The sequence below is a fragment of the Phoca vitulina genome, unplaced genomic scaffold (genome assembly GCF_004348235.1).
Source record: "Phoca vitulina isolate PV1807 unplaced genomic scaffold, GSC_HSeal_1.0 scaffold52, whole genome shotgun sequence".
NCBI lineage: Eukaryota > Metazoa > Chordata > Mammalia > Carnivora > Phocidae > Phoca > Phoca vitulina.
The window spans coordinates 1,068,064-1,092,523 of record NW_022589755.1 but is presented as its reverse complement, the minus strand read 5'-3'; the positions used below and the strand labels follow the sequence as shown (position 1 = coordinate 1,092,523).

Here is a 24,460-nt window from a genome sequence, read left to right as displayed (position 1 = left end):
TACAAATAAACGTTAAGAGCTATCAGTGTTATGCACAAATCACAGATGTTTTTCAGAGATAATCTCAAATCCCTGTGCAGATACTGTCAGCGCAGTTAGAGATGAAATGATGATTATTTCCCGGCAAGGAGGTGAGCGCACTGAGTCTCAAACCTTTATCTTACGGTCCAGAAGACCCCTGTCTACACCTGTGTGAATGCTGCCCCTGCAGTCACTGTCCTGGCATCAGCCATCAATTTGGTAAGTAGCTATTCTTTTCAAATAACTGTTAGACTCTTAGGAGGAATAGAATCCATCTCATCATCCCATATTTCCAGTAGGAAACAGTGTATGGATGAAACCATTCTGCCTGCTGGGGCTGGAACATGGGCACATGAACAGAGGCAGGATGGCGGGGTTCTGAGGAATTTAAGGAAATGCTGTTGCCAGTGTCCAGCTCCTCTGGGACTGCCAGGCATTACCCCTGCATCTTTTCTGTGCCCTGAAATCTCCTCCATCTTGTTGCTGACAAACCCACTGACCCTGAAAATATTTCCCCTAAGACTCTTCTCTGTAGACCCATGAAGGGCAAGGAGACACGTTTGTCAGCTCCCATCCCTGAGGAGACGCCTGGCACCTGCTAATACTTGTGGTGCTGGCGTTTGGTTTCGTCATCTCTGGGAGCCAGTGTGCCCAAGCCTAGCTGGTCTGTAACAGAACGTCTCCAGAATTTCTGTCCTCAGTGGACGATAGTACACTTCTCATTCCCCTTTACAGAAATAAGTCTCTTTAAAGGAAAAATGACTCAAAAACTGCAGTTTTAAAATGTGCTTTGATATTCCTGTTCATTTAGTAATGTGTTAACCTATCGGTACTCACAGGGCCTCTACATCAAAGGGCACTCTAGGAGTCACGCCACCTGTCCACCCACAATTAATAAGATGGTTTATTATTCCTGCATTAATAATTCTAACCAGCTGGGTGCTTTCCCTTCTTCCTGAGAGCAGGATGCTTTTCATGAAGTTATCCATAGAATACCTGTGAGCAGAGAAGAGCTGAGCTTTATCAGTCCTTCGTGGACAGATGGGATCAGTAACCACAGTAGTTTTAGGATTCACAGGCTCAGTTGAGGTCTAGGTGATGCAAACTTTATTCGTTTTCCCATCAAGTCGATTGACCTGTTTATTGTCTAAATTCATCACGATTTAGAATAATTTTACTCTTTCCCTTCTCCCTTAACTTAGTTTGCCTCATTGATTAATTCGATTTATTTTTATCCTAAATGTGCTTCCCTCTTTCTTTTTAAAGAGTCTATTTATTTATTTATTTATTTATTTATTTATTTATTTGAGAGAGAGGAGGGAGGGACAAGCAGACTCTGCACCGGGCGCAATCCCACGGCTCCTAGATCATGACCTGAGCCAAAATCAAGAGTTGGAGGCTCAACCAACTGAGCCACGCAGATGCCCCTCTTTTTAAGTGCTACTGTGTGAATTAAAATATCTTCCACGAAAGTTCTGTATGAGCCGTGTGTGTGTGTGTGTATGTGTGTGTGTGTGAGAGAGAGACATTGGAGTAGATACTGCTTTCTGAAGCCATCTGCCACTCCGTGTCTCCTCTATATCCATGGGGTGAGCACTCTTGTCAGCAGTGTGGGCTCTCTGAGAAGCATGGTTTACTTAGAAATACATGGTGCCTTCTCTCCTACTTGCCCTTCTGTCTTAGCTAATCATTTTCTCATTAGCTCTATAAAATACACTCACTGAAGTTCCAGAATGCAAATCATTGCTTGGATGATGTGTTCTCTCATGCCTCTGTTCCCACCAGAGGGTCTTATGTTTATCAAAATTCAGTTGATTTCCTTGCCAAATTCTTAATTCCAATGTTACTTTTAAATTTTATCATTTATTTAATATAATGTATACCAGTGGAATGCAATTGCATGTAGAAGTTTCTATTTAAGAGATTCCTTAAAAAAAATAGTGTTCGGGGTGCCTGGGTGGCTCAGTCGTTAAGCGTCTGCCTTCGGCTCAGGTCATGATCCCAGGGTCCTGGGATCGAGCCCCGCATCGGGCTCCCTGCTCCGCGGGAAGCCTGCTTCTCCCTCTCCCGCTCCCCCTGCTTGTGTTCCCTCTCTCGCTGTGTCTTTTTCTGTCAAATAAATAAATAAAATCTTTAAAAAAAAAAAAATAGTGTTCACTTCGTTAGCACATATGCTTAATAAATAAATAAATAAATAAAAATTAAAAATTCCTCACTTTAAAAATTTTAGGTCCTTAATGAGGGTTAAAACTATAAATGATTAGGATGTAATATATAATCTATGACATTCTGTACTCAGACGATTTGTGAAACCTTTTGAAATTTTTAGTCCACTAATTTTTTTTAAGATTTTATTTATTTATTTATTTATTTATTTATTTATGAGAGAGAGAGAAAGAGAGAGGGAGAGCACAGAGGGAGAGTGAGAGGGAGAAGCAGACTCCCCAATGAGCAGAGAGCCTGATGCAGGGCTCCTTCCCAGGACCCTGAGATCAGGACCCCAGCCGAAGGCTTAACCTACTGAGCCACCCAGGTGCCCCTTTAGTTCACTTAAAGAACTCTAGTAATTAAATAGCAGTTGTATTTAATTCACTTTTGTTTTTTTTATAGACACAAAGGATGATATAAAATATTTATCAGGAGATCCATAATAAAAATTGGATCATATGAGAAATTATAGAAAATTAGGTACCTTAATGGTGAAATATCAAATGTCATTTATTATTTAACTTGTATTTTCATAAACATATATGAGATGAGCATTTAATACGTGTTTATGATTATTTTCCTCCTAAAATACTTTTTTAATAAAATTTGCTAGAATTTTTGTCTTTTATCAAATTGATTAATAGGGGTACTGAAAATTGTCAGGACAGCTTCCTCTATATAATTTATGTATTCAGTATTTTAATTAGGTTGCATTAAAAAAACCTTGTAGGGGCGCCTGGGTGGCTCAGTCGTTAAGCGTCTGCCTTCGGCTCAGGTCATGATCTCGGGGTCCTGGGATCGAGCCCCGCATTGGGCTCCCTGCTCCGCGGGAAACCTGCTTCTCCCTCTCCCACTCCCCCTGCTTGTGTTCCCTCTCTCGCTGTGTCTCTGTCAAATAAATAAATAAAATCTTTAAAAAAAAAAAAAAAACAACCTTGTAGTATCCTTTTTTTTTTTTTTAAGATTTTATTTATTTATTTGAGAGAGAGATTGTGCACTAGAGCACAAGAAGGGGAGAGGGAGAAGCAGACTCCCAGCTGAGCAGGGAGCTGGATGAGGGGCTCCATCCCAGAACCCTGGGATCATGACCTGAACCAAAGGCAGATGCTTAACCGACTGAGCCACCCAGGCGCCCCTCAAATGATATATTTAATTCACTGGAAATATTAGTAGCCAAGTTGGACCTGATACGATTGGTGACCGAAAGTTTCAGAATGCTATTTTATTGACAAATAAATACCAAAAAAGGCCAAATGCTTTTCTTTGTCCCTGACGCAACCTACTGAAGCTCACAAAAATGACTTTAACCCCTCAGGCTGCACGTATTTAAAGAGCGGTAGGATAATGCTTATTCGCCTCCAGCTACCAGTGATGTCCACTAGAGTTGGCTTCATAGAGTCTGAAATAATGTGGAAACACTTCAGTGGATCAGTAGCACCAAAGACTTTAAAGGGCACTTAAGACTCCCCAGAAGTTGGCCCGCTGCCCCTTTAAGAAGAACCGAAGTCCTTCCCCCACCCTAGAAGTATAGGAGGGTCATTTCCCTTAGGCCTCGCCTTGCCATTTGATCACTTCTCTGAGAGTTTCTGGTGTTGGGCGCCCCTCTTCCAGGCCTCAACGACGAAGGAACTACATTACCCAGAAAGCTTTGCGTTGAGCGGCAGCGGTAATAACCCAATGAAAACCCAGAAAGGGAACATTCCCGGCAGGACGAACCGCCTTGAGGCGGTGCTTCCGTCGTTTCCGTGGCGGTCGTTTTAGCGGTTCGGGGGTCTTTGGGCTCGGTCAGAGGACCCGGAACACGGGTTGGAGCCCAGGCGACGGACAGGGAAGGCACGAGAGGAGGCTTTGTCCCCACTGTAGGGAGGCGGGTCTAGGGTCGGGGGTATCGCCGCCTGCGAGGACCGCCTGGAGACCTCGGTGCCCGCGACTGCCCGGGTCGCTCAGCTGTCATCACTTCACTCCGCCCAGAGGCTCCGATGGCGGCGGCCGCGCCCGGGGACCCGGCTCAGGTGAGCGCTCGTCCCCCGGGCCCTCCCGCCGTCCCCCCACCCAGACCCCGAAGGCCCGAGCGCGGGGCGCCGGCTCGCGTCCCTGCGGCCCAGGCCCCGGTGTCCGGGACGGGGAGGCGGCGGCGGGCGGGGGCCCCGTGCGGGAGCGGGCTCGGGGCCGAGGGCGGCTGGGGCCGAGGCTGGAGGGGGCTGCGGCGGGAGGACTCTGCCCTCAGGGGACAGAGAGCGTGAGGGGGTCACGCCTGGACGCGGGCCGAGGTGCCGGACCTTCGTTCCGAGGGCCCTGGGACCCGTGGAGAATTTTGAAGAGAAGAGAGACACGGTGTGCGCTAGGGTTTGAGAAAGCCTCCACAGCCTGTGCAATCGAACAGATTGTAGGGGTGATCGGGGGAGCGTGAGTCTTTTCCCAAGGACACACAGCACAGAGGTTGGCCGGTCTGCCCGAGGTGACCTGGCTCTGGTGCCCCTCAGGGACACAGGGAAGGCCTGAGCCCCTGGAAGGTCGCCATGGCCACATCCCTCGAAGACCTGCCTCTTCCCACAGGTTTCCATGGTTGCAGAAGTGCTTTTGGAACCTACACAGGTGAGTGGAGGTGTACCAGTCCCTTGCTGGTCCCGTCCCACATTTTGTCCAGATTTGGGGTGTCATGAGACTCTTCACCTGCCATTCTCCCAGCCCTTGAGTTTGGGGGCCCTGAAGAATCCTAGCTCAGGGTCGAGTCTAGGCCAGGGTTTATATGGAGGGATTCTCATTTGGGGCCATCAAAGGGAAGAGATGTGGAAGCTTATTACAAAAACAGGTGTTGGTATGTGGAACTGCGTGGAGGTGAGGCTAAGCTCATTCAGGTAGTGGCGGGCCTCCGTTCTTTCTGGTGAGAACAAACGGGCAGTGCGCCAGAGTCAGGCTCAGAATGACTGCCCGTGAAGTTAGGCATCCATCTGGAGGCAAGGGAAGGTCTGGATCGGAGGAAGAATGTGATTTTTTAAAAATTTGATTCATTTATTTGAGAGAGAGAGAGCATGAGGTGGGGGGGGGGGGAGGCAGAGGGAGAAGAAGAAGCAGGCTCCCCACTGAGCGGGGAGCCCGAAGCAGGACTGCATCCCAGAACCCTGAGATCCTGACCTGAGCCAAAGGCAGACGCTTAACCAACTGAGCCACCCAGGTGCCCTAGGAGATGATTTTATCTAGGTCTTAACACACTCCATCTGGGTGCAGAGTGGGGCACAGAGCGAACACAGCGACTAATGGGAGTATAAGGAAAGTGCAGACGCAGTGACGCCAGGGTCTGGTATGTCCTCTGATTTGGGGATCTTGGGAGGAGGAGGGACATGGGGTATATGTGTGGGGGTATGGATTATGGGTCTTCAGGAGTGAGGCTCTTCGTGGTTTCACCTTTCTTTATCCTGGCAGGGAAGTGTGACTTTTGAGGACGTGGCCCTCTATTTCTCCTGGGAGGAATGGGATCTCCTAGATGAGGATCAGAGATGCCTGTACCATGATGTGATGCTGGAGAACTTTGCACTCACATCCTCACTAGGTAAGGCCCTCACACCTACCCCTGTGCCCTGGGCGAGGCTCTGCCTTTCTCTTTTCTGTAGGGGCAGCTCTGTCTCACATCAGAACGATGGATACTGTTGCCTTCCCCAATTCCCTGGGTAGGTGCTGTGGTTTCTAGAGCTGTACTAAGTGCATGCCTACTTCTCTTCCTTTATTGCCACAACACCTGCTGTTTCAAACCCTCACAGGAAAGGATTCAGGATCAGTAGCCTTAATGTCAGCCTAATGGATCTTCCCCATTGAATGGTCTAGACTAGAGTCTTGGCCTCCTTGTAGAAAATCATTTGACCATATATGCAAGACTTTATTTCTGGAGTGTTTATTCTATTGCATTGGTCTATATTTGTCTTTATGATAGTATCACAATGTTTTGACTACTATAGCTTTGGAGTAAAATTTTAAATTAAGAAGTGTGACTCCTTCGACTTTAGTCTTTTTCAAGATTGTTCTGACTATTTGGTGTCCTTGAGATTCCATGTGAATTTTTTCTTTTTTTTTTTTTAAGATTTTATTTATTTATTTGACAGAGAGAAAGACAGGGAGAGAGGGAACACAAGCAGGGGGAGTGGGAGAGGGAGTAGGCTTCCCACAGAGCAGGGAGCTCGATGCGGGGCTCTATTACAGGACCCTGGGATCATGACCCGAACCAAAGGCAGACAATCAACAACTAAGCCAGACAGGTGCCCCTCCATGTGAATTTTTCTATTACTACAAAAAATTTCGGATTTTGATAGGGATTGTATTGAATCTGTAGATGGTTTGGGGTAGTACTGATATCTTAACAGTATTAAATCTTTCAATCCATGAATATAGATCTCTTTCCACTTATTAATTTCATTAATTCCTTTTAGCAATATTTTGTAGTTTCTTGTGTTCATATCTTTTACTTTCTTGGTTAATTTCTAAGTATTTTATTCTTTTGATACTATCATAAATGTAATTGTTTTCTTAGTTTCCTTTTTAGATTGTTCATTTTTTTTTTAAGATTTTATTTATTTATTTGACATAGAGAGACACAGTGAGAGAGGGAACACAAGCAGGGAGTGTGGGAGAGGGAGAAGCAGGCTTCCCACAGAGCAGGGAGCCCAATGTGGGGCTTGATCCCAGGACCCTGGGATCATGACCTGAGCCGAAGGCAGATGCCCAACGACTGAGCCACCCAGGCGCCCCGATTGTTCATTATTGTACAGAAATAAAAATGTTTTTTTTATGTTCTTTTTGTATCCTGTTATTTTGCTGAATTCATTTATTCTAAAAGCTTTTTAAGTCTTTAGGCCTAGTTTTCTGTGTATAATGTATTCACAAGCAAAGATAATTTTACTTATTCCTTTCCCTTTGGATGCCCTTCTTCTCCTTCCTCCTCCTCCTCCCCCCCTTTTTTTTTCCTGTCTAGAGCTTCCAATACCATTTTGAATAGTAGTAGTGAATGTTGGCATCCTTCTTCCTGATCTTTGAAGAAAAGCTTTCAGTCTTTCACTGTTGAATATATTAGTCATGGGTTGTAATCTTTTACTATGTTAAGGTAGTTTCCTTCTGTTCTTATTTGTTGACTATTTTCATCATGAAAGGGTGTTAAATTTTGATAGGTTTTTTAAAAAATTATTTATTTATTTATTTGACAGAGAGAGAGACAGCGAGAGAGGGAACACAAGCAGGGGGAGTGGGAGAGAGAGAAGCAGGCCTCTTGCCGAGCGGGGAGCCCGATGCGGGACTCGATCCCAGGACCCTGGGATCATGACCTGAGCCGAAGGCAGATGCTTAATGACTGAGCCACCCAGGCGCCCCCGATAGATGTTTTTTATGCATCAGTTGAAATGATCATAAAATTTTTTCCTGATTCTGTGAATGTGATGTATTACATTGATTAATTTTTGTATGTTGAACCATCCTTTCGTTCTAGAAATAAATCCCAGTAGGTCATGGTGTATAATCCTTTACTTTGCTGAATTCAGTTTGCTAGTATTTTGTTGATGATTTTTTACCTTGATGAATTGTCAAGTATATTGGTCTACAGTTTGCTTGTAATGGCTTTGTCTGTTTTTTATAAAAATAGGTGTGTGTTCTTCATTAAGTGGTTGGCAGAACTCACCAGTGAAACCATCAAGTCAGGGCTTTTCTTTTTCTTTTTTTGTTTCTTCCAAAGGAAAATGGAGTTTATTTTATTTTTAATATTTATTTATTTGAGAGAGAGAGATCACGAGCAGGGAGGAAGGGTAGAGGGAGAAGCAGACTCCGCGCTGAGCAGGTAGCCTGATGCGGGACTCGATCCCAGGACCCTGGGATCATGGCCTGAGCTGGAGGCAGACGCTTATTTAACCAACCGTGCTACCCAGGGGCCACAGGGCTTTTCTTTGTCAGGAGGTTTTTGATTAGTGATTCAGTCTCCTTACTAGTACTCTCTTATAATCTCTTTTAGTTCTGTAGAATTGGTAGTTATGTTCCCACTGTAATTTTTCATTTTACTATTTTAGTTTTCCTTTTTTTTTTTTTTAAGCCAATTTAGGTAAAAGTTTGTCAATTTTCTTTTTTTTTAGAGATTTTATTTTTAAGTAATGGGGCTCAAGCTCAACTCCAAGATCAAGAGTCATGCTCCACTGACTGAGCCAGCCAGGCACCCCAAAAGTTTGTGTAAATTTTTATAGCAGTTTTCAGTTTTGTTGATTTTTCTTTACTGTTTTTCTTGTCTCTATCTCAGTTCTAATCTTTATTATTTCTTTTTCTACTAGCTTCGGGTTTCTTGGATCTTTTTGTAGTTCTTTAAGTTGTAAAGTTAAGCTGTTGATTCAAGATCTTCTCCTTTTTAATGTAAGTGTTTATAACAGTTTCCCTCTTAGTGCTGCTTTTGCTTCTTCACGTAATTTTTGCTGATAGTGTCTTTTCATTTTCATTTGTCTCTAAATCTAAGTATTTTCTAGTTTTCCTTGTGACTCTTCTTTGACCCATTGGTTGTTTAAAAATGATTTAATTTTCATAGGTTTGTGAATTTTCCAGTTTTCCTTCAGTTTTTTATTTCTAACATCACCCATTGTGATTAGAAAGATACTTTGCATGACTTCTGTCTTCTTAAATCCAGTAACACTTAATTTGTGGCTGAGCATATGCTTTCTCCTGGAAAATGTCCCATGTGCAATTGAGAAGAATGTATATTCTGTTGCTATTGGGCAGAATATTCTGTATATTCTGCTAGATCTACTTGGTTTATTGTGTTGTTCAGGTCCTCTATTTCCTTACTTTGGTGTGTTTATTTCATATTATTGAGAGTGGGGCATTGATGTCTCCAACTATTATTTTAGAACTATTTCTCCCTTCAGTTCTGTCAATTTTTGCTTCATAGGTTTTGATGGTCTGTAATTTAACAGAGATTTTATCTGGTCATAGGTGCCTAAATGTTTATAATTATTATCTTTTCTTGTGTCTTGAACCTTTTATTAGTACATAGTGTCTTTCTTTATTTTATAACCTTTTTTGATGTAGTCTCCGTTGTCTCATATTAGTATAGCCACCCCTGCTCTCTTTGGATTACTATGTGCATGGAATGTGTTTTTCCAAGCAGTCATTTTTAACTTACTTGTGTCTTTGGGTCTAAAGTGAGTGTGTTATGGACCGCATATAGTTGGATCATGTTTTTTATCCATTCTACCAATTTTGTCTTTTGTTTAGAGTTTAATCTATTTACATTTATAGTAACTACTGATGAGGAGGGACTTCTGTCATTTTGCTATTTGTTTGCTATATGCCTTGTAGCTTTTTTGTCCCTCATTTTCTGCATTACTGTCTTTTGTATTCGGTTGGCTTTTTGTAGTGAAATGTTCTGATTTGTTGGGTTTTTTTGGGGGGGCGGTTTTGTTTCGTTTTGTTTTGGTATACTTTCTAGAGGGCTTTGTTTTTGGGTTTTTTTTTTAGTTAATCATGGGGTTCACATTTAACGTATAAAATTATAACAATTAATTTGAATTTATGCCAGCTTAGCTTCAATCATATTTTTTTAAACTCTGCTTCTATATGACTCTGTCCCCATCCCTTTTAGTTATTGATGTCATGAAATTACATCTTGTGTGTGTTGTATGTCCAAAAATTTAGGTCAGTAATTGTTATTTATGTGTTAATCTCTTAAATGTAGAAAACAAAAGGTGGAGTTATAAACCCAAGTTACTAGCTTTTATAATTGTCTGTGTATTTAATTTAACAGAGATCTTTATTTGGTCAAATGGCTTTGAGTTACTATCTAGTGTCCTTTCATCTCAACCTGAAGGACCCCCATTAGCATTTCTTGCAGGATACATCTAGTAGTAAAGAACTCCTTGGCTTTTATTTATCTGCAAGGTCTTAATTTCTCTCTCATTTTTGAAGGACAGTTTTGCTTGTTACAGGATTCTTGGTTTTTTTCCTTCAACACTTGGATATATCAACCCACTGCCTCTGACCTCTGTGGATTCTGATGAGAAATCTGATAATCTTTGGAGATCCATTGTATGTGATGAGTCGCTTCTGTCTTGTTGCTTTCAAGATTTTCTCTTTGCCTTTTGCTTTTGACACTTGGATTATAATGTGCCAAGTGTGAGTCTCAGAGTTTAGCCTGGTTGGAGTTTGAGCTTCTTAGATGTTAATATTTGTGTCTTCCATCAAATTTGGGAAGTTTTCAGGCATTTTTTTCTTCAAATAAGCTCTCTGTCCTTTTGTTTCCCTCTTCTTTTTCTAGACTAACACATTGCATGTATTGGTTTACTGATGGTATTCCATAGGTTCTTATGTTCTGTTCACTTCTGGTCAATCCTTTGTCTTTCTTTTCTTCAGATTTGATATCTTCAAGTTCACTGATTGTTTCTTCTGACTACTCAAAGCTGTTTTTGTATCCCTCTACTGAGTTCTTTCATTCAGTTATTATACTTTTCAGCTCCAAAATTTCTTTTTGATTATTCTTTATGTTTCCTATCTCTATTGATATTTCTGTTTTGGTCATGCAACATTTTCTTGACTTTGTCCACATTTTCTTTTAGCCCTTTGAGCATCTTTTAGACAAATATTTTAAAGTCTTTGTCTAGGGGCACCTAGGTGGCTCAGTCGGTTAAGCGTCTGCCTTTGGCTTAGGTCATGATCCTGGGTCCTGGGATCAAGCCCCACATCGGGCTCACTGCTCAGCGGGGAGCCTGCTTCTCCCTCTCCTGCTCCCCCTGCTTGTGCTCTCTATCAAATAAAATCTTAAAAAAAAATAAAGTCTTTGTCTAATAAGTACACAATGTGGTCTTTCTCAAGAACAGTTTCTATTGATTTTTTTTTTTTAGAATGGGTTAACTTTCCTGTTGCTTTGTATGTCCTGTGACTTGTTGTTGTTGTTGAAAACTGGACATTTGGAGGTTGTTGTTTGTTTTGAATGGTTGTAGGGTGTCTCTACTGGAGATCAGTCTGGGGTGTAAACTTAAGGTCTTCTGTTTTTTTCTGAGACTGTGCCTGTCCCTGGGTATGTATGATGATTTTCTCTATTCCTCCATGTATGTGATTTTGAATATCCTAGTCCTTGAATTTCTGCCTCCAAAAAGGGGAATAAGAGAAATGTGAAGGGAGGGTGGTAGAGGGGATAGACATCTGCCCTTTAAATCCCCTGAGTCAGGGGAGGGAGAGGTTTTGCAACAATGACTGCCCACCTGTATGTCACATCTCCACCATCAGAAGCACATATCTGTGTTACTTGGAGGACAGAGTCTTCATTGCCCACCCTGGCTCCAGCAAGCTCCTCCAGGAAAATGTGCATGGCTGCCTGCTGGGGCTCAGAGTTAGACAAGTTGGGACATGGATAACTTACACAATGCTAAGAGCTGATACTGACCCAAATTAAAGCAATTTAGCATGTTGCAAGCCTTCATTAGACTGTAGAGTTGCAAAATAGTTACATCAGATTGATTCTGTCAGTGCATTTGTGATCCAGGTGAGGAGACAGGCTCCAGGTGCTTACTGTCTCACCATCTTCCCTCTAACTCGGCCTGGAGGTACTTTTTGTAGTATCTTTCCTGTGATCCGTTGTGTTCTGAGTTTTCCAGGCCAATATTAACCACTGACCTGTCCTGTCTTACCCTTAGGATTTAGATCTTCCAAGTCCCATGCAGTTGCTCAGCTGGGGTTAGGGGAAGAGTTCCCTATGCTTCCAGTCTCCACAAGATGGGCCCCCAGAGGGCCTGACCCAGGTGAATGATAGCTGGGGGAGAATGTGATATCAGAGCTTTGTTCAAATCATACCAGGAACCTGTCATGTTTGACTTGTGTTTTGGTGCCATTGCTGGTGGCCAAAATTCACTTCTACCTTCCCTTCTCCATTCTTGACACTTTGCTGACTTGTCATTTTTATTCTTTCTCTAGGCCCAGGCTAATCCCCACCTCTGTGGACCTTTTTTCTCACTCATTCTTCACACTCTTTTCTCCACAGTGATTTTCAACATTGTTGTACTCTAAAATATGCACATATCTTTTAAGAATTCTTCTTTTTTTTAAGATTTTATTTTTATTTATTTGACAGAGAGAGACACAGTGAGAGGGATCACAAGCAGGGGGAGTGGGAGAGGGAGAAGCAGGCCTCCCGCCGAGCAGGGAGCCCGATGCAGGGCTTGATCCCAGGACCCTGGGATCATGACCTGAGCCAAAGGCAGATGCTTAACGACTGAGCCACCCAGGCGCCCCAATTCTTTTTTTTTTTTTTTTTTTAAGAGAGGGGTGGGGGGCAGAGGTTGAGGGATAGAAAGAATCTTAAGCAGGTTCCACACGCAGCACGGAGCCTGCCATGGGGCTCGATCTCACTACTCTGAGATCACAACCTTAGCTGAAATCAAGAGTCAGATGCTTAACTGACTAAGCCACCCAGGTGCCCCATCTTTTATTTATTCTTAAAACCGGTTATTTTGTTCCAGTCAGATTTTCCTACATGTGGACATAGACTTCTGCACAGCATCACATGTTACCAGCAGATGTAATCCTGCTAAAAGCCATTAACATGAGTTGTAAAACATGTGTTTCACCCTGGCCCAACCCTTTCCTTGTATCCTGTGCCCAGTGAGGACTATCCAATTCTTGACCTTGGGTACCCAGTAGTACAAAGCAGCTGCTTTCAAAACCTAACCCCAACTTCCTTTTCCTGAAAACAGTTCCGTATACTGGTTCTTTAATGTGTCAGATGTACATTTGTGATGGTTTTTGCTCCTTCCCAATAAAGTCAACATGTATTTCATCATCACTTCTTTGCTTTCAGGTTGTTGGCATGGAGCGGAGGATGAGGATGCACCTTCTGAAGAGAGCATTTCTATAGGAGTGTCACAGATTGGGACTCTCAAGGCAGTTTCATCTTCCCAGAAGGCCCAGCCCTTTGAACTGCATGGCCCAATCTTGAGAAACATTTTGTACTTGGCTGAGCACCAGGAAACATATCTTGGGGAAGAACCATATACATGTAGGAAACAATTCTGTTTAACTGCCAATCTTCAACAGTACCAGGGGCAGCACACTAGAGAGATACCCTTCAGAAGTTATGTGGAAAGAGCCTCCTTTATAAAGAACTGTACAGTCCATGTGTCAGGGAAGCCCTTTACCTGTGAGGAGACACGGAAGGACTTCTTAGCCAGCGTGGGATTTCTCCAACAACAGGTCACTCACACTGGGAAGAAGCTGAACAATGAGTGTGAGGCTGTCTTTCACAGTGGTAGAAGTCATCACAACTGTGGAGAATGCAAGAAAGCCTTCAGCTACACAGACACACTTGCTCAGGACCAGAGAGTTGTCACTAGAGAAGGAATTTATGAGTGTGGCAAATGTGGAAAAGCCTGTACCCGAAGATGTAACCTCATTCAACACCAGAAAGTCCATACTGGAGAAAGACCTTACGAATGCAGTGAATGTGGAAAATTCTTCACCTATTATTCCAGTTTCATTATACATCGGAGAGTTCACACTGGAGAAAGGCCCTATGAGTGCAATGAATGTGGGAAATCCTTTAGCCAAAGCTACAGCCTCAATAGCCATAGGAAAGTTCACACTGGAGAGAAGCCTTATGAGTGCAGGGAATGTGGAAAATCTTTCAGCCAAAGGTCCAACCTCATTCAACATCAGAGAGTTCACACTGGAGAAAGGCCTTATGAGTGCAGTGAATGTGGGAAGTCCTTTAGCCAAAACTTCAGTCTCATTTACCACAGGAGAGTTCACACAGGAGAAAGGCCTCATCAGTGCAGTGAATGTGGGAAATCCTTCAGCCGAAGCTCCAGCCTCATTCACCACAGGAGACTTCACACTGGAGAAAGGCCTTATGAGTGCAGTAAATGTGGGAAGTCCTTTAAGCAAAGCTCCAGCTTCAGTTCACACCGGAAAGTCCACACAGGAGAAAGGCCTTATGAGTGTGGGGAATGTGGAAAATCCTTTAGCCATAGCTCCAACCTCAAGAACCACTGGAGAGTTCACACTGGAGAAAGGCCTATTGAGTGCAGTGAGTGTGGAAAGTCCTTTAGCTGCAAATCTAACCTCGTTAAACACCTGAGAGTTCACACTGGAGAAAGGCCTTATGAGTGTGGGGAATGTGGAAAATCCTTTAGCCAAAGCTCCAGCCTCATTCAACACCGGAGAGTTCACACTGGAAAGAGGCCTACTGAGTGCAGAGAATGTGGGAAATCCTTTAGCTCCAAATCTGACCTCATTCAACACCAGAGACTTCATACTAGAGAAAGGCCTTAGATGTACAGGGCTGTGCAGTTTCCTTTTAGATAATTACACTGGAGGAGAGATGTTGTGAGGAAGCCATCTACCTAAATTTAAGCCCGTACATCTTAAAATCCACATTGGGGAGATCTCCCTTTAGTTGAAGTATGTGTGAATCTATAACTGTCTAGGGATCTGGCCTGATTTATGTCACTACCAGTTTCTGTGGGAGAGTTTTGTCACCTCTACCACTCAGCAGGTTCATACAGTGTGCATTAGTACATTAGTTAACCACCACAATGTGCTCAGGGAAGCTGCCTCTTTCCCTCCCCTTCTGCTGGAGGAAATCATGATTATTCTTAGCCCTTATAGGGTCTTCATTCTCTTCTCATGTAGAAGTTAGGGCACGGCCCAGTGGACCCAATCTGAGTTCTGCTGGTAACTTGCTAAGAAGGACCGCATTTTCAAGGATGTGTTAGTTTTGTGCGACACTCCTCTTGGATTTTCCTATCCTCCAAGTCACCAACCTGGGATCTCCCTGCCTCATATTGCTTTGGATTTTACAGTAATAAAGACATTATTGTTGGGGTTCTATTCACTGTGTGAGGTGATTTGAAAATAGCTGGGCTCTGCCAGCATTAAAGAGTGAACAGCCTTGTTGGGGTTCCCAATGCTTTGTGTGCCTCAGAGATGACAGTCTGATGAAAGAAAATAGCTCTCTTTCCAGCTTTGGCCTAATTTACATTGTTGCCTGAGGTCTCCTAGGAAAGACTGCAAGGCCTTGTCCTAATTTATAGACTGGGTATCGGGATTTTTTTGTGGGCTCAGAGAACACTCTGAAGAGTCAGGAAGTTGTGACAACCTCCAGTGCTTCTGAGAACTACACGAATTGTTTTTCTTTTTCACAGTGGATGTCATATAATGCTCAGTAGTGTTGAGGGGAATCTCTACCCCACGTCCTGCAAAGGAGCCATGTGCCCTGATACCCAGAATTCTCTAGGCTAGTGTCATGGTGAGAACACAGGGCCCTGGGGGAACTATAATCGGTACAATAACACTGCAGTGGAGAAGACTGCAGCAAAGTAGATGGCATGTGCCCCTTCTAGCATTGCATCAACAAATGCTCCACTGACTGACTGTGCAGGCTCAGTGTGCCCAGAAACTCTCAGGACCTCCAGGTATGTGCATCTTTTGTGGCTGAGATCTTTGTCAAAGAAAATAAGCTGTTGGTTTTGTGGATTCCCATAGCCTTTCTGGTAGAGTTCACCTAAAGGCCAATTCTACACAGATAGGAAGACAAGCATACAGAGAAAGGAGATCCCTTAGTCCCTCAGTGTGGCTCTGTGACCTAGCCAAAATTCCTGTTCACTGAGTGGAATGGATTTACTTGCTCATAAATATTTGCTACCACTAAGGCAAGGCTGCTCCTCCAAGGTCATCAGGAAAGAGAGTCAATATAGGGCTGCCAAACCTGATTTTATGAAAAGAGTGGGAGACCTAGGGTTTTGTATTTTTCGTTTGTTTGTTTTTTTGGAACTATTTCATAGAACTTTATTCAGGTATAGTTGACATGCAGTATACTGCACCTATTTGAGGTGTACAGTTTGTTAAGTTTTGACATACGTATAAACCCACAAAACTTCATCATAATCATGATTATGAACATGTCCGTCACCCCTAATTTGCCTCATGTCATTTTATAATCTGTCTTTCCCGTCCCCAGGCAACCTTTGATTTACCTTCATTTATAATAAATTAGTTTGTATTTTCTAGAATTTTATATGATCTGAGTCATAAAGTGTTTATTTTTTTGTTTCATTCATGATTTATAATTATAATTATTTTGAGATTCTTCAATGATGCTTATATAAATATTTCACTCTACTGCTGCATAGTATCTTTTCTATGGATATACCACTTGTTAGGGACCTTTGGTACTTCATTTTGTCGATTGCAAATAAAGCTGCTAGAACATTTGCATATAATTTAATATATATATATAGTTTTCATTTCTCTTGTGTTAGTAATTCAAAGTAAAATGCCTGAGTCATAAGATAGGTGAATGTTTAACTTATTAAGAAACTGCTCAAACTGATCTAAAATGATTTTTTGCTTTTGCATACTCACCAGGAGTGCATGAGCGTTCCAGTTCTTTCACATCCTTGCCAGTACATGGCATCAGTCTTTTGGTTCAGTCTTTGGAATTTACCCTTTTAACAAGCAAGCAGTAAGTTTAATCGCATTTCCCTAAGGATTTATGATGTTGAACATTTTTTTCTTGTGTTTGTCATCTGTATATCTTCTTGATAAAATGTCTGTTCATATCTTTTGCCTATTTTCTTTTTTATGAATTGTGGCTATTTCCTTTTTTATTAACAAAGAAACAGCTTATTTTTGTTCCTCAGGTGTTTTTGTGCTATGTACAAGGTAAGACTACATACACCACACACTTTTAAGTTTAATCTGCATTATTTCCATATTTTCCCTTATGTTCTGAAGTCTAGACTTTCTGTAATACATGTAAGTCCTGGTTTGTAGTGTCTTTCAAGTTCTCTGGTGTAAATACCCCCACTATGGCCAATTTCAAGCTGTCAGTGTGACGTCACTGAGCTCAGCTGGGAAGAGTTGCCACAGACACAGCATTCTATTCCCAGCCTTCTGATCCAGTAGCTGCAAATAACCTGTAGAACATAGACGATAATAAAACATACTAAAATGATTAAGACATGGCAAGTTGAGAAGATTTATTTTTTTTTTTTAAATGTTTTATTTATTTATTCATGAGAGTCAGAGAGAGAGAGAGAGAGAGAGAGAGGCAGAGGGAGAAGCAGGCTCCCCGCCTAGCAGGGAGCCCGATGCGGGACTCGATCCCAGGACCCTGGGATCATGACCCGAGCCGAAGGCAGACGCCCAACCATCTGAGCCACCCAGGCGCCCGAGAAGATTTATTTAAGAGTTATAATTAACAACTATAAACTGCACATAGTTAAGATGTACATTTTTTTATTATGTTAATCACCATACATTACATCATTAGTTTTTGATGTAGTGTTCCATGATTCATTGTTTGCATATAACACCCAGTGCTCCATGCAGAATGTGCCCTCTTTAATACCCATCACCAGGCTAACCCATCCTCCCACCCCCCTCCCCTCTAGAACCCTCAGTTTGTTTTTCAGAGTCCATGTCTCTCATGGTTCATCTCCCCCTCCGATTCCCCCACCTTCATTCTTCCCCTCCTGCTATATTCTTCTTCTTTTTTTTTTTTTTAACATATAATGTATTATTTGCTTCAGAGGTACAGATCTGTGATTCAACAGTCTTGCACACTTCACAGCGCTCACCATAGCACATACCCTCCCCAGTGTCTATCACCCAGCCACCCCATCCCTCCCACCCCCCACCACTCCAGCAACCCTCAGTTTGTTTCCTGAGATTAAGAATTCCTCGTATCAAGCCATCAAAAGGAATGAGATCTTGCCATTTGCAACAACGTGGATGGAACTGGAGGGTATTATGCTGAGCGAAATAAGTCAAACAGAGAAAGACATGTATCATATGACCTCACTGATATGAGGAATTCTTAGATCTGTACCTCTGAAACAAATAATGCAATATATGTTAAGAAAGAAAAAAAGAAGAAGAAGAATGTAGCAAGAGGGGAAGAATGAAGGGGGGGAAATCGGAGGGGGAGAAGAACCATGAGAGACGATGGACTCTGAAAAACAAACTGAGGGTTCTAGAGGGGAGGGGGGTGGGAGGATGGGTTAGCCTGGTGATGGGTATTGAGGAGGGCACGTTCTGCATGGAGCACTGGGTGTTATGCACAAACAATGAATCATGGAACACTATATCTAAAACTAATGATGTAATGTATGGGGATTAACATAACAATAAAAAAATTTTAAAAAAATTCCTCGTATCAATGAGGTCATATGATACATGTCTTTCTCTGATTGACTTACAAGATACACATTTTAATGTTTTGATACATCCTTAACATCCCTGAAACCAAAAATTTCATTGAAAACATAAAAGAAGATCTGTAATACTGATGATAATTCAGTTAAATACTTCAATTGTTCAAGAAACAAAAACAAAGCAGGCAAGATATCTGAAATACAGGAAATTCTTGGAAAAAAGTCAAACTTTGGAGATGTTTTTCTCACAAAGGATCAGCAAGAATGCAAATTAACAGTTGAGATGCAATTTGCCAACATTTTATTTTGGGGTTAAAGTGTGTTTTTATTATGAGCCCTCTGGAAATTTGTATCTTTGTTTTTGTTGACAGAAAAACCATGAATAATCCAACATAATTCTCAGCTCGGGGTTCCATAAAATGATTGGCAGATTTCAGTAAATTTGAAAACATTCAGAGGGAACATTTAAAGTGTTACTATGCTCTCCACATTCTTGATATTATCACCTATATTTAACTGAGGAACACGTCTTAGCCTCTAATTTCTAAAGTTTTCCAGTACATATAAATTAAGGTTTATTGAAATCTCTCACATTTCGGTTACCCATATTTGGTATGTTTTTAATAACAAGAATACAAGTAGCACTCGTGTTTGGAGAAGATGATAGCTGTCTCTTGTCTCCCTGCCTCAGATCTAGGGCTGGATCTCAGAACACATCTCACTAGCTATAATCACAGCTGTCCATAGGCATCTGGCAGAGGCTAAATGCATTTGTGTAAATATAGCCTCATTTATTTAAATGAGAAATTTAAGTTCAAAGATGACATAAGAACAAAAGGAAGTAGTAGGCAAACGTCAGTAGGCAAAACAACAATTGAATCAATTAAATAAAAGAAACTGGAAAAGGGCCAGGAATCATTTTGAAGATGTATCAAGAATATATTTAACATACAAATTAGGTAAGGTTCATTGACATGTAGGAGGTAACCAATTTTGTTTACATCTGAGAAACCACAGTAGATATCTAAGAATCCTCAGAGGAATGTCATTTCATGGTAAGTTACTGCTACCTTGGTCCCACCTATTAAAGTCCTTATACTCACTTAATTGAAATGAATGAAGCCATTCAGTCGTCTGCTTGCAAATATTTTGCTGTTCTATGTGCTCTATTCAGTGCCTATTTCAGCAACCTTTCAATCACATTCACTCTCAAAGGTGAATTCAACAGTGTATCACTTTATTCAGTTTCCTGTGGGATACCTCAAGTTCAGCTATCACATACAACCTCTACTGGCAAAACCCTAATTGGTTTTAGCTGTCCCAGGCACCCATGTATAGCACTACATTGATGACATCCTCCTCCGAGGGAACTTACTAGACATACAGGATATGAAAACAATCACTGTTGCACTTACAGAGAGCAGATGGGCTCTTGCCCCACTCCCCATAAAGTTCAAGGTCATGCCACCTCAGTGAATCTTAGGTTCATCTAGTGTGCCTAAGGGCCACTCTACTCCTGATGTCATTAAAAGGCAACTTCTAATTTTGTCAGCTTCAGTAGGTCTCAAGCAGGCCAAACTCAGTCTTTCTGGCTTCTGAAAGCAACATATTCTCCATTTACAGATACTACTAAGGTTTATTATCCACTCACCCACAAATCAGCCTACTTTTGGAATCTTTACAACAAAAGGCCCTGGATCCAGTTCAAATGGCCATACAACAGGCCCATCTCTTAGTTGCCTACTGGCAGCTACGTGATGGAAGTTCTGGTGCTCACCTCCTATGTTTCTTAGAGTTTCTGGACCACTCATGCTGGCATAATTTACCTATAAGCTTTTCTGGTGCAGAAAGCTGCCTCTTTCAACTCCACATTACATGCCCTTTGAGCAACAACTGCTGGCTGTATGCTGAGCCCTTTTAGAAATGGAGGCTCTCATGGGACCTGAACCTGTGACCCTCTGCACTCAGTTACCCATTATTTCCTGGGTCATGAAGGCAACATCCCATAAGCTTAGCCTGACCATCAAGGCTTTGATAAGGGATGGAGCCAAACCTGGACCCTCTGGTGTATCCCACCTGAAGGAAGAGGGCCTTACCTGTCCTCAGTCTCTGGCCAGATGCCACATTGCTGAAGGAGGGCACCCTTCTCCTGGACCCTTGATTTCCTGGGGATACCTTTACGATCAACTAAGTGAACAACAAAAGGGGATCACATACTTTATTGATAATATTGCCACCAGTACATGTGATGGAATTCTCTGGAGAGCTGCTTGCTTTTCTTCCTCTAAACAGGACATCCCTGAAAATGGACCCAAGAGTCAATACAACTGGCCTAACTCCAGGCAGTCATCTTAGCATTGGGGGATGCCTGGCCAACAAATGACTGCAATGACACTTCACAGACTCCTGTGCAATTGCCACTTCTTTGGTGCAACCAATGGCAATAATAATTTCTCATTCGAGACTTCCCCTTCTGAGGTGAAGACCTTTACCCCAAAGATGCTAATTAACGTCACCTATGTCTGCCCATGCCAAATTTCATGCTTTTAGGGCCTTGTTTAATTCCCAAGCTGATAGATTGGGACAACTTTCAAAACCTTAGGTGGAATCTTTGTCAGATGACCCTCCAGATCCCATTTGTCTTTCTTTGGCACAATGGACCCATGAAATATCAGTCACAGAGGAACCTCAGCCCTTGAAGCTTGGGCTAAATTCAAAGGGCTTCCCCCGCTTTCCTGTCCTGGCCAACATGGTGACAAATCAGTGCCCTCTATATGGGAACACTGTCATTGGCAATACAATGGAGGGGTGCCATCCCAGAGGGATCTCACTCCTATAGTCACCAGCAAATCAGTTTTGTCAGGCGTCTGCTTGCCTCTGCCAACACCACTTATTATGACTTAACAGTAGTGAATACTTACCCATACATCTTATTTCCCACCCCACTAAACATGCCACTGATGCAGCTACTATACAAAGCCTTACAAAAACACTCCATTCCCTTTAGATTCCAGACATTATCAACATTGAATGAAGCTCTCACTTTAGAACAAGGCGTTCAACAGATATTTCACCTTCCCTATCAGTCCCAGGCTGCTGGTCATATAGAATGCCTCAACACCTTACTTAAATCTTTTGGAAATTACAAACAACAAATGATCTTATAACTGGGTCTCCCTCCTACCACTGGACCTCATTATACTAAATTCCCAGCCCTTGGGTCCCTCTACTCAATATCAGAATGCACTGAAAATCAGTTGCCTTTGCTTTCCTTCTGCAGTGACACTTCACATATCAGCATCTACAAAGATCATATTGATTAGGCATTCCTCCTTGTTCCTCTTCGTCTTTTATGTCTTTTTTTAAAAGATTTTATTATTTTTTTATTAACATATAATGTTTTATTTGTTTCAGAGGTACAGGTCTGTGATTATCTGTCTTCTGTCTTTTCTCGTCTTGCCCCAGTCCTGAGTGGGATGGAGGCCAGGTCAAGGCTTGAGTTACTGTGAGATATGATCATCTCACTATCAAATGTCCCTTTGGCTATCTGCAGAGTTATTTGGCAGCCTAATAAATGTTGATTTGCTTAGCCTACACCACAAGCTTTGCCAAATATTCCTGGCTATAAAAGATACTTAATTTTTAATGCCTGTAATAATCTCACTTAGGAAATAGAGATCATGTGTCCAGAACTCACACCCACAGCAGTGTGAATAGCAGAGAGGCCAAGAAAGACTAAAACTGGACTTACCTAGTAAGATATTCTACTGAGGAATGCAGGTTCCCTCCAACTACATAGACCTGAAATGGGAACATCACCCAGTCCACAATAAGCCCATGTGGTCAGTGGGCCCTCAGTGCCTCGGGTTATAGCACTCACACAGAACAAATACTATCGCCCAGCCTTCTGGCTTCTCATAGCTTGGCTATACCTACTTTGGGTAGGTAATAGCATGGGCCTGGAAGACTGCAGGGCATGAGCAGACCCCACCTGGTAATGCAACAGCTATCTGGCTATATTTTGGCACACTGACACCCATCCCCTCTTAAACACCACTGCCATAGCCAACCACTAGTTAGTACCATAATTTTGTTCCCATCTCACTGGCAAAATTTTGTACAGTTGGACATGCCATAAGTTTCCCTTTCAACTGCCCGACCATGTTGAAGCCTACTCAGATGATCTTAAACTTCGGCCATAGCACTACGCACACCCTATTGATCTATTTGGCTGGACACATTTCCATCTCTAAACCTTGATAGTTCTCCTGGCCTTCCCTTTAAGAAACAACTCCCAACTACTCAGGATGGTCATGACCAAAATTCTTACTGACAACATAGAAATTCTTGGTTGCTCATGTCAAATGCTAAGACCAAGATTTTAGCCCCCAAGGACTATTTTTATAAATACCCCTCATTTCTGCAAGCATATATTGCTCCACTTCAGACTTCTCTTAATTTGATTTGCACCATCTCCATTTGGGGGCTAAATATAACCTTTTGAACTCCTGCCAAAAAAAGTTCTGTATCTTGATTGTGGAGGTCGTTAATGAATCTACACATACGATAAAATTGCACAGAACTACACACACACACAAGTACATGTAAAATGGTAACTTTGAAAAAGATCTGAAGATTGAACCAATGTTAAAGTCCTGGTTTTGATAGTAAGATTATGTCAGATGTTACCATAGGGGAAACTAAGTGAAAGGTATTCTGCACTATATTTGCAACTTCTTGTGAATCTATAATTATTTCAAAATAAGACATTTTTAAAAAATCATGTGTCTGTCTTGCTAAATCCTTCCCACAACTTCCCAGAACAGTCAGAATAAAATCCAAATTTCTCATCATAGCCTATGAAACCATGTTCATCAGCCCCTTTCCCCTCATCCCTCCAATCATCACTCTCATCTTCCAGCCCTACTGGCCTACTGGCCTTCACTTGATCACAAACAAGCCAAGCTCTCACTAGCTTTGGAGTCTTGGTGCATGCTTTTCTCTTTGCCGAGAATCTTTCCTCACCTTTGCACCAGGATCAGGTCTTCACTGGGCTGTATAATATCATCTGTTATTTAATGTCTGCTTCACTTTCTGTGCTGTACAGTTTTATGTCCATTTTTCCACTTTTACAGACATGAATCCTAAAGCCTGGGGAGAGTAGACATGACCAAGGTCAGCCAGTTGGTAAGCTGAGCTGGGCACAGCTCAGATGATTTAGAATCCCAGTCTGTCCCCAGACTCAAGTACTTAGCTACTAGCCCCCCTACCCCTCTTCACACATGAACTGGAAGAAGATAAGAAGATAAAGAGCTAAGAAATCCAGTTCTAAGCTTCATCTTTAGTTTTGTTATGAAGACAATAAAATCTTGAGGTTATGTTTACTTCAAAAAATAGTGAAATAAAACATATATGGAAATGCAAAAGACCTATAAGAGTCAAAATATTTTCTTTGAAATATAACAAATTTGGACCTTTAAAGATCTGATTTCAAAACTTATTTTTTTTTTTTTTTAAAGATTTTATTTATTTATTTGAGAGAGAGAATGAGATACAGAGAGCATGAGAGGGGGGAGGGTCAGAGGGAGAAGCAGACTCCCTGCTGAGCAGGGAGCCCGATGTGGGACTCGATCCCGGGACTCCAGGATCATGACCTGAGCCGAAGGCAGTCGCTTAACCAACTGAGCCACCCAGGCGCCCCTGATTTCAAAACTTATTAAAGCTATAACAATGAGTGTGACATTATTCTGAAAAAAAGTGTGATATCCTCATTCACTAAAAAAAAAACCAACAAAAAACAAAACACAAAAAAACCTCAACTCTTACCTCAAAACATTCACAAACTAACCCCAAATGGAACATAGGCCTTAATAAAAGAAACAAAAATATATACCATCTCAAAGGTAGCATAGGAGGAATGCTTTTCATCCTTGCTTTAGGCCAAGATTTTTTACCTAGGAAAAAACAAACAAACACAAACCATAAAAGAAAAGTATAAACTAGGCAGCAGCTCTTTCTGCCCATGGGTCTTGTCCCTATCCTTTAATAAACCACCATTTTGCACCAAAAAAAAA

General features: G+C 42.0%; 1 protein-coding gene across 3 annotated transcripts; it reads left to right on the top strand.

Moving 5' to 3' along the window:
* Positions 1-3,859: 3,859 nt before the first annotated feature.
* ZNF211 (zinc finger protein 211) lies at positions 3,860-16,793 on the top strand. Of its 3 annotated transcripts, XR_004297529.1 has the most exons (5): positions 3,860-4,241; positions 4,786-4,824; positions 5,653-5,779; positions 13,034-15,644; positions 16,597-16,793. XR_004297529.1 is itself a non-coding variant. In XM_032388293.1 (4 exons), the coding sequence occupies exons 1-4, from the start codon at positions 4,209-4,211 to the stop codon at positions 14,500-14,502; spliced, it is 1,668 nt and encodes a 555-aa protein (XP_032244184.1). In that variant the 5' UTR covers positions 3,860-4,208; the 3' UTR covers positions 14,503-16,212. The 3 variants fall into 3 exon arrangements, 2 of the variants coding, with proteins under 2 accessions (XP_032244184.1, XP_032244185.1); XM_032388293.1 differs by lacking the exon at positions 16,597-16,793 and having other exon boundaries at positions 13,034-16,212; XM_032388294.1 differs by lacking the exons at positions 4,786-4,824; positions 16,597-16,793 and having other exon boundaries at positions 13,034-16,212.
* Positions 16,794-24,460: the final 7,667 nt, after the last annotated feature.

Excerpts from the sequence above, each read along its gene's own strand:
- ZNF211 (XM_032388293.1), top strand. The coding sequence starts at position 4,209 with ATGGCGGCGGCCGCGCCCGGGGACCCGGCTCAG. Across the intron at positions 4,242-4,785 it reads CGCCCGGGGACCCGGCTCAG|GTTTCCATGGTTGCAGAAGT; the intron begins GTGAGCGCTCGT and ends CTCTTCCCACAG. Across the intron at positions 5,780-13,033 it reads TGCACTCACATCCTCACTAG|GTTGTTGGCATGGAGCGGAG; the intron begins GTAAGGCCCTCA and ends CTTTGCTTTCAG.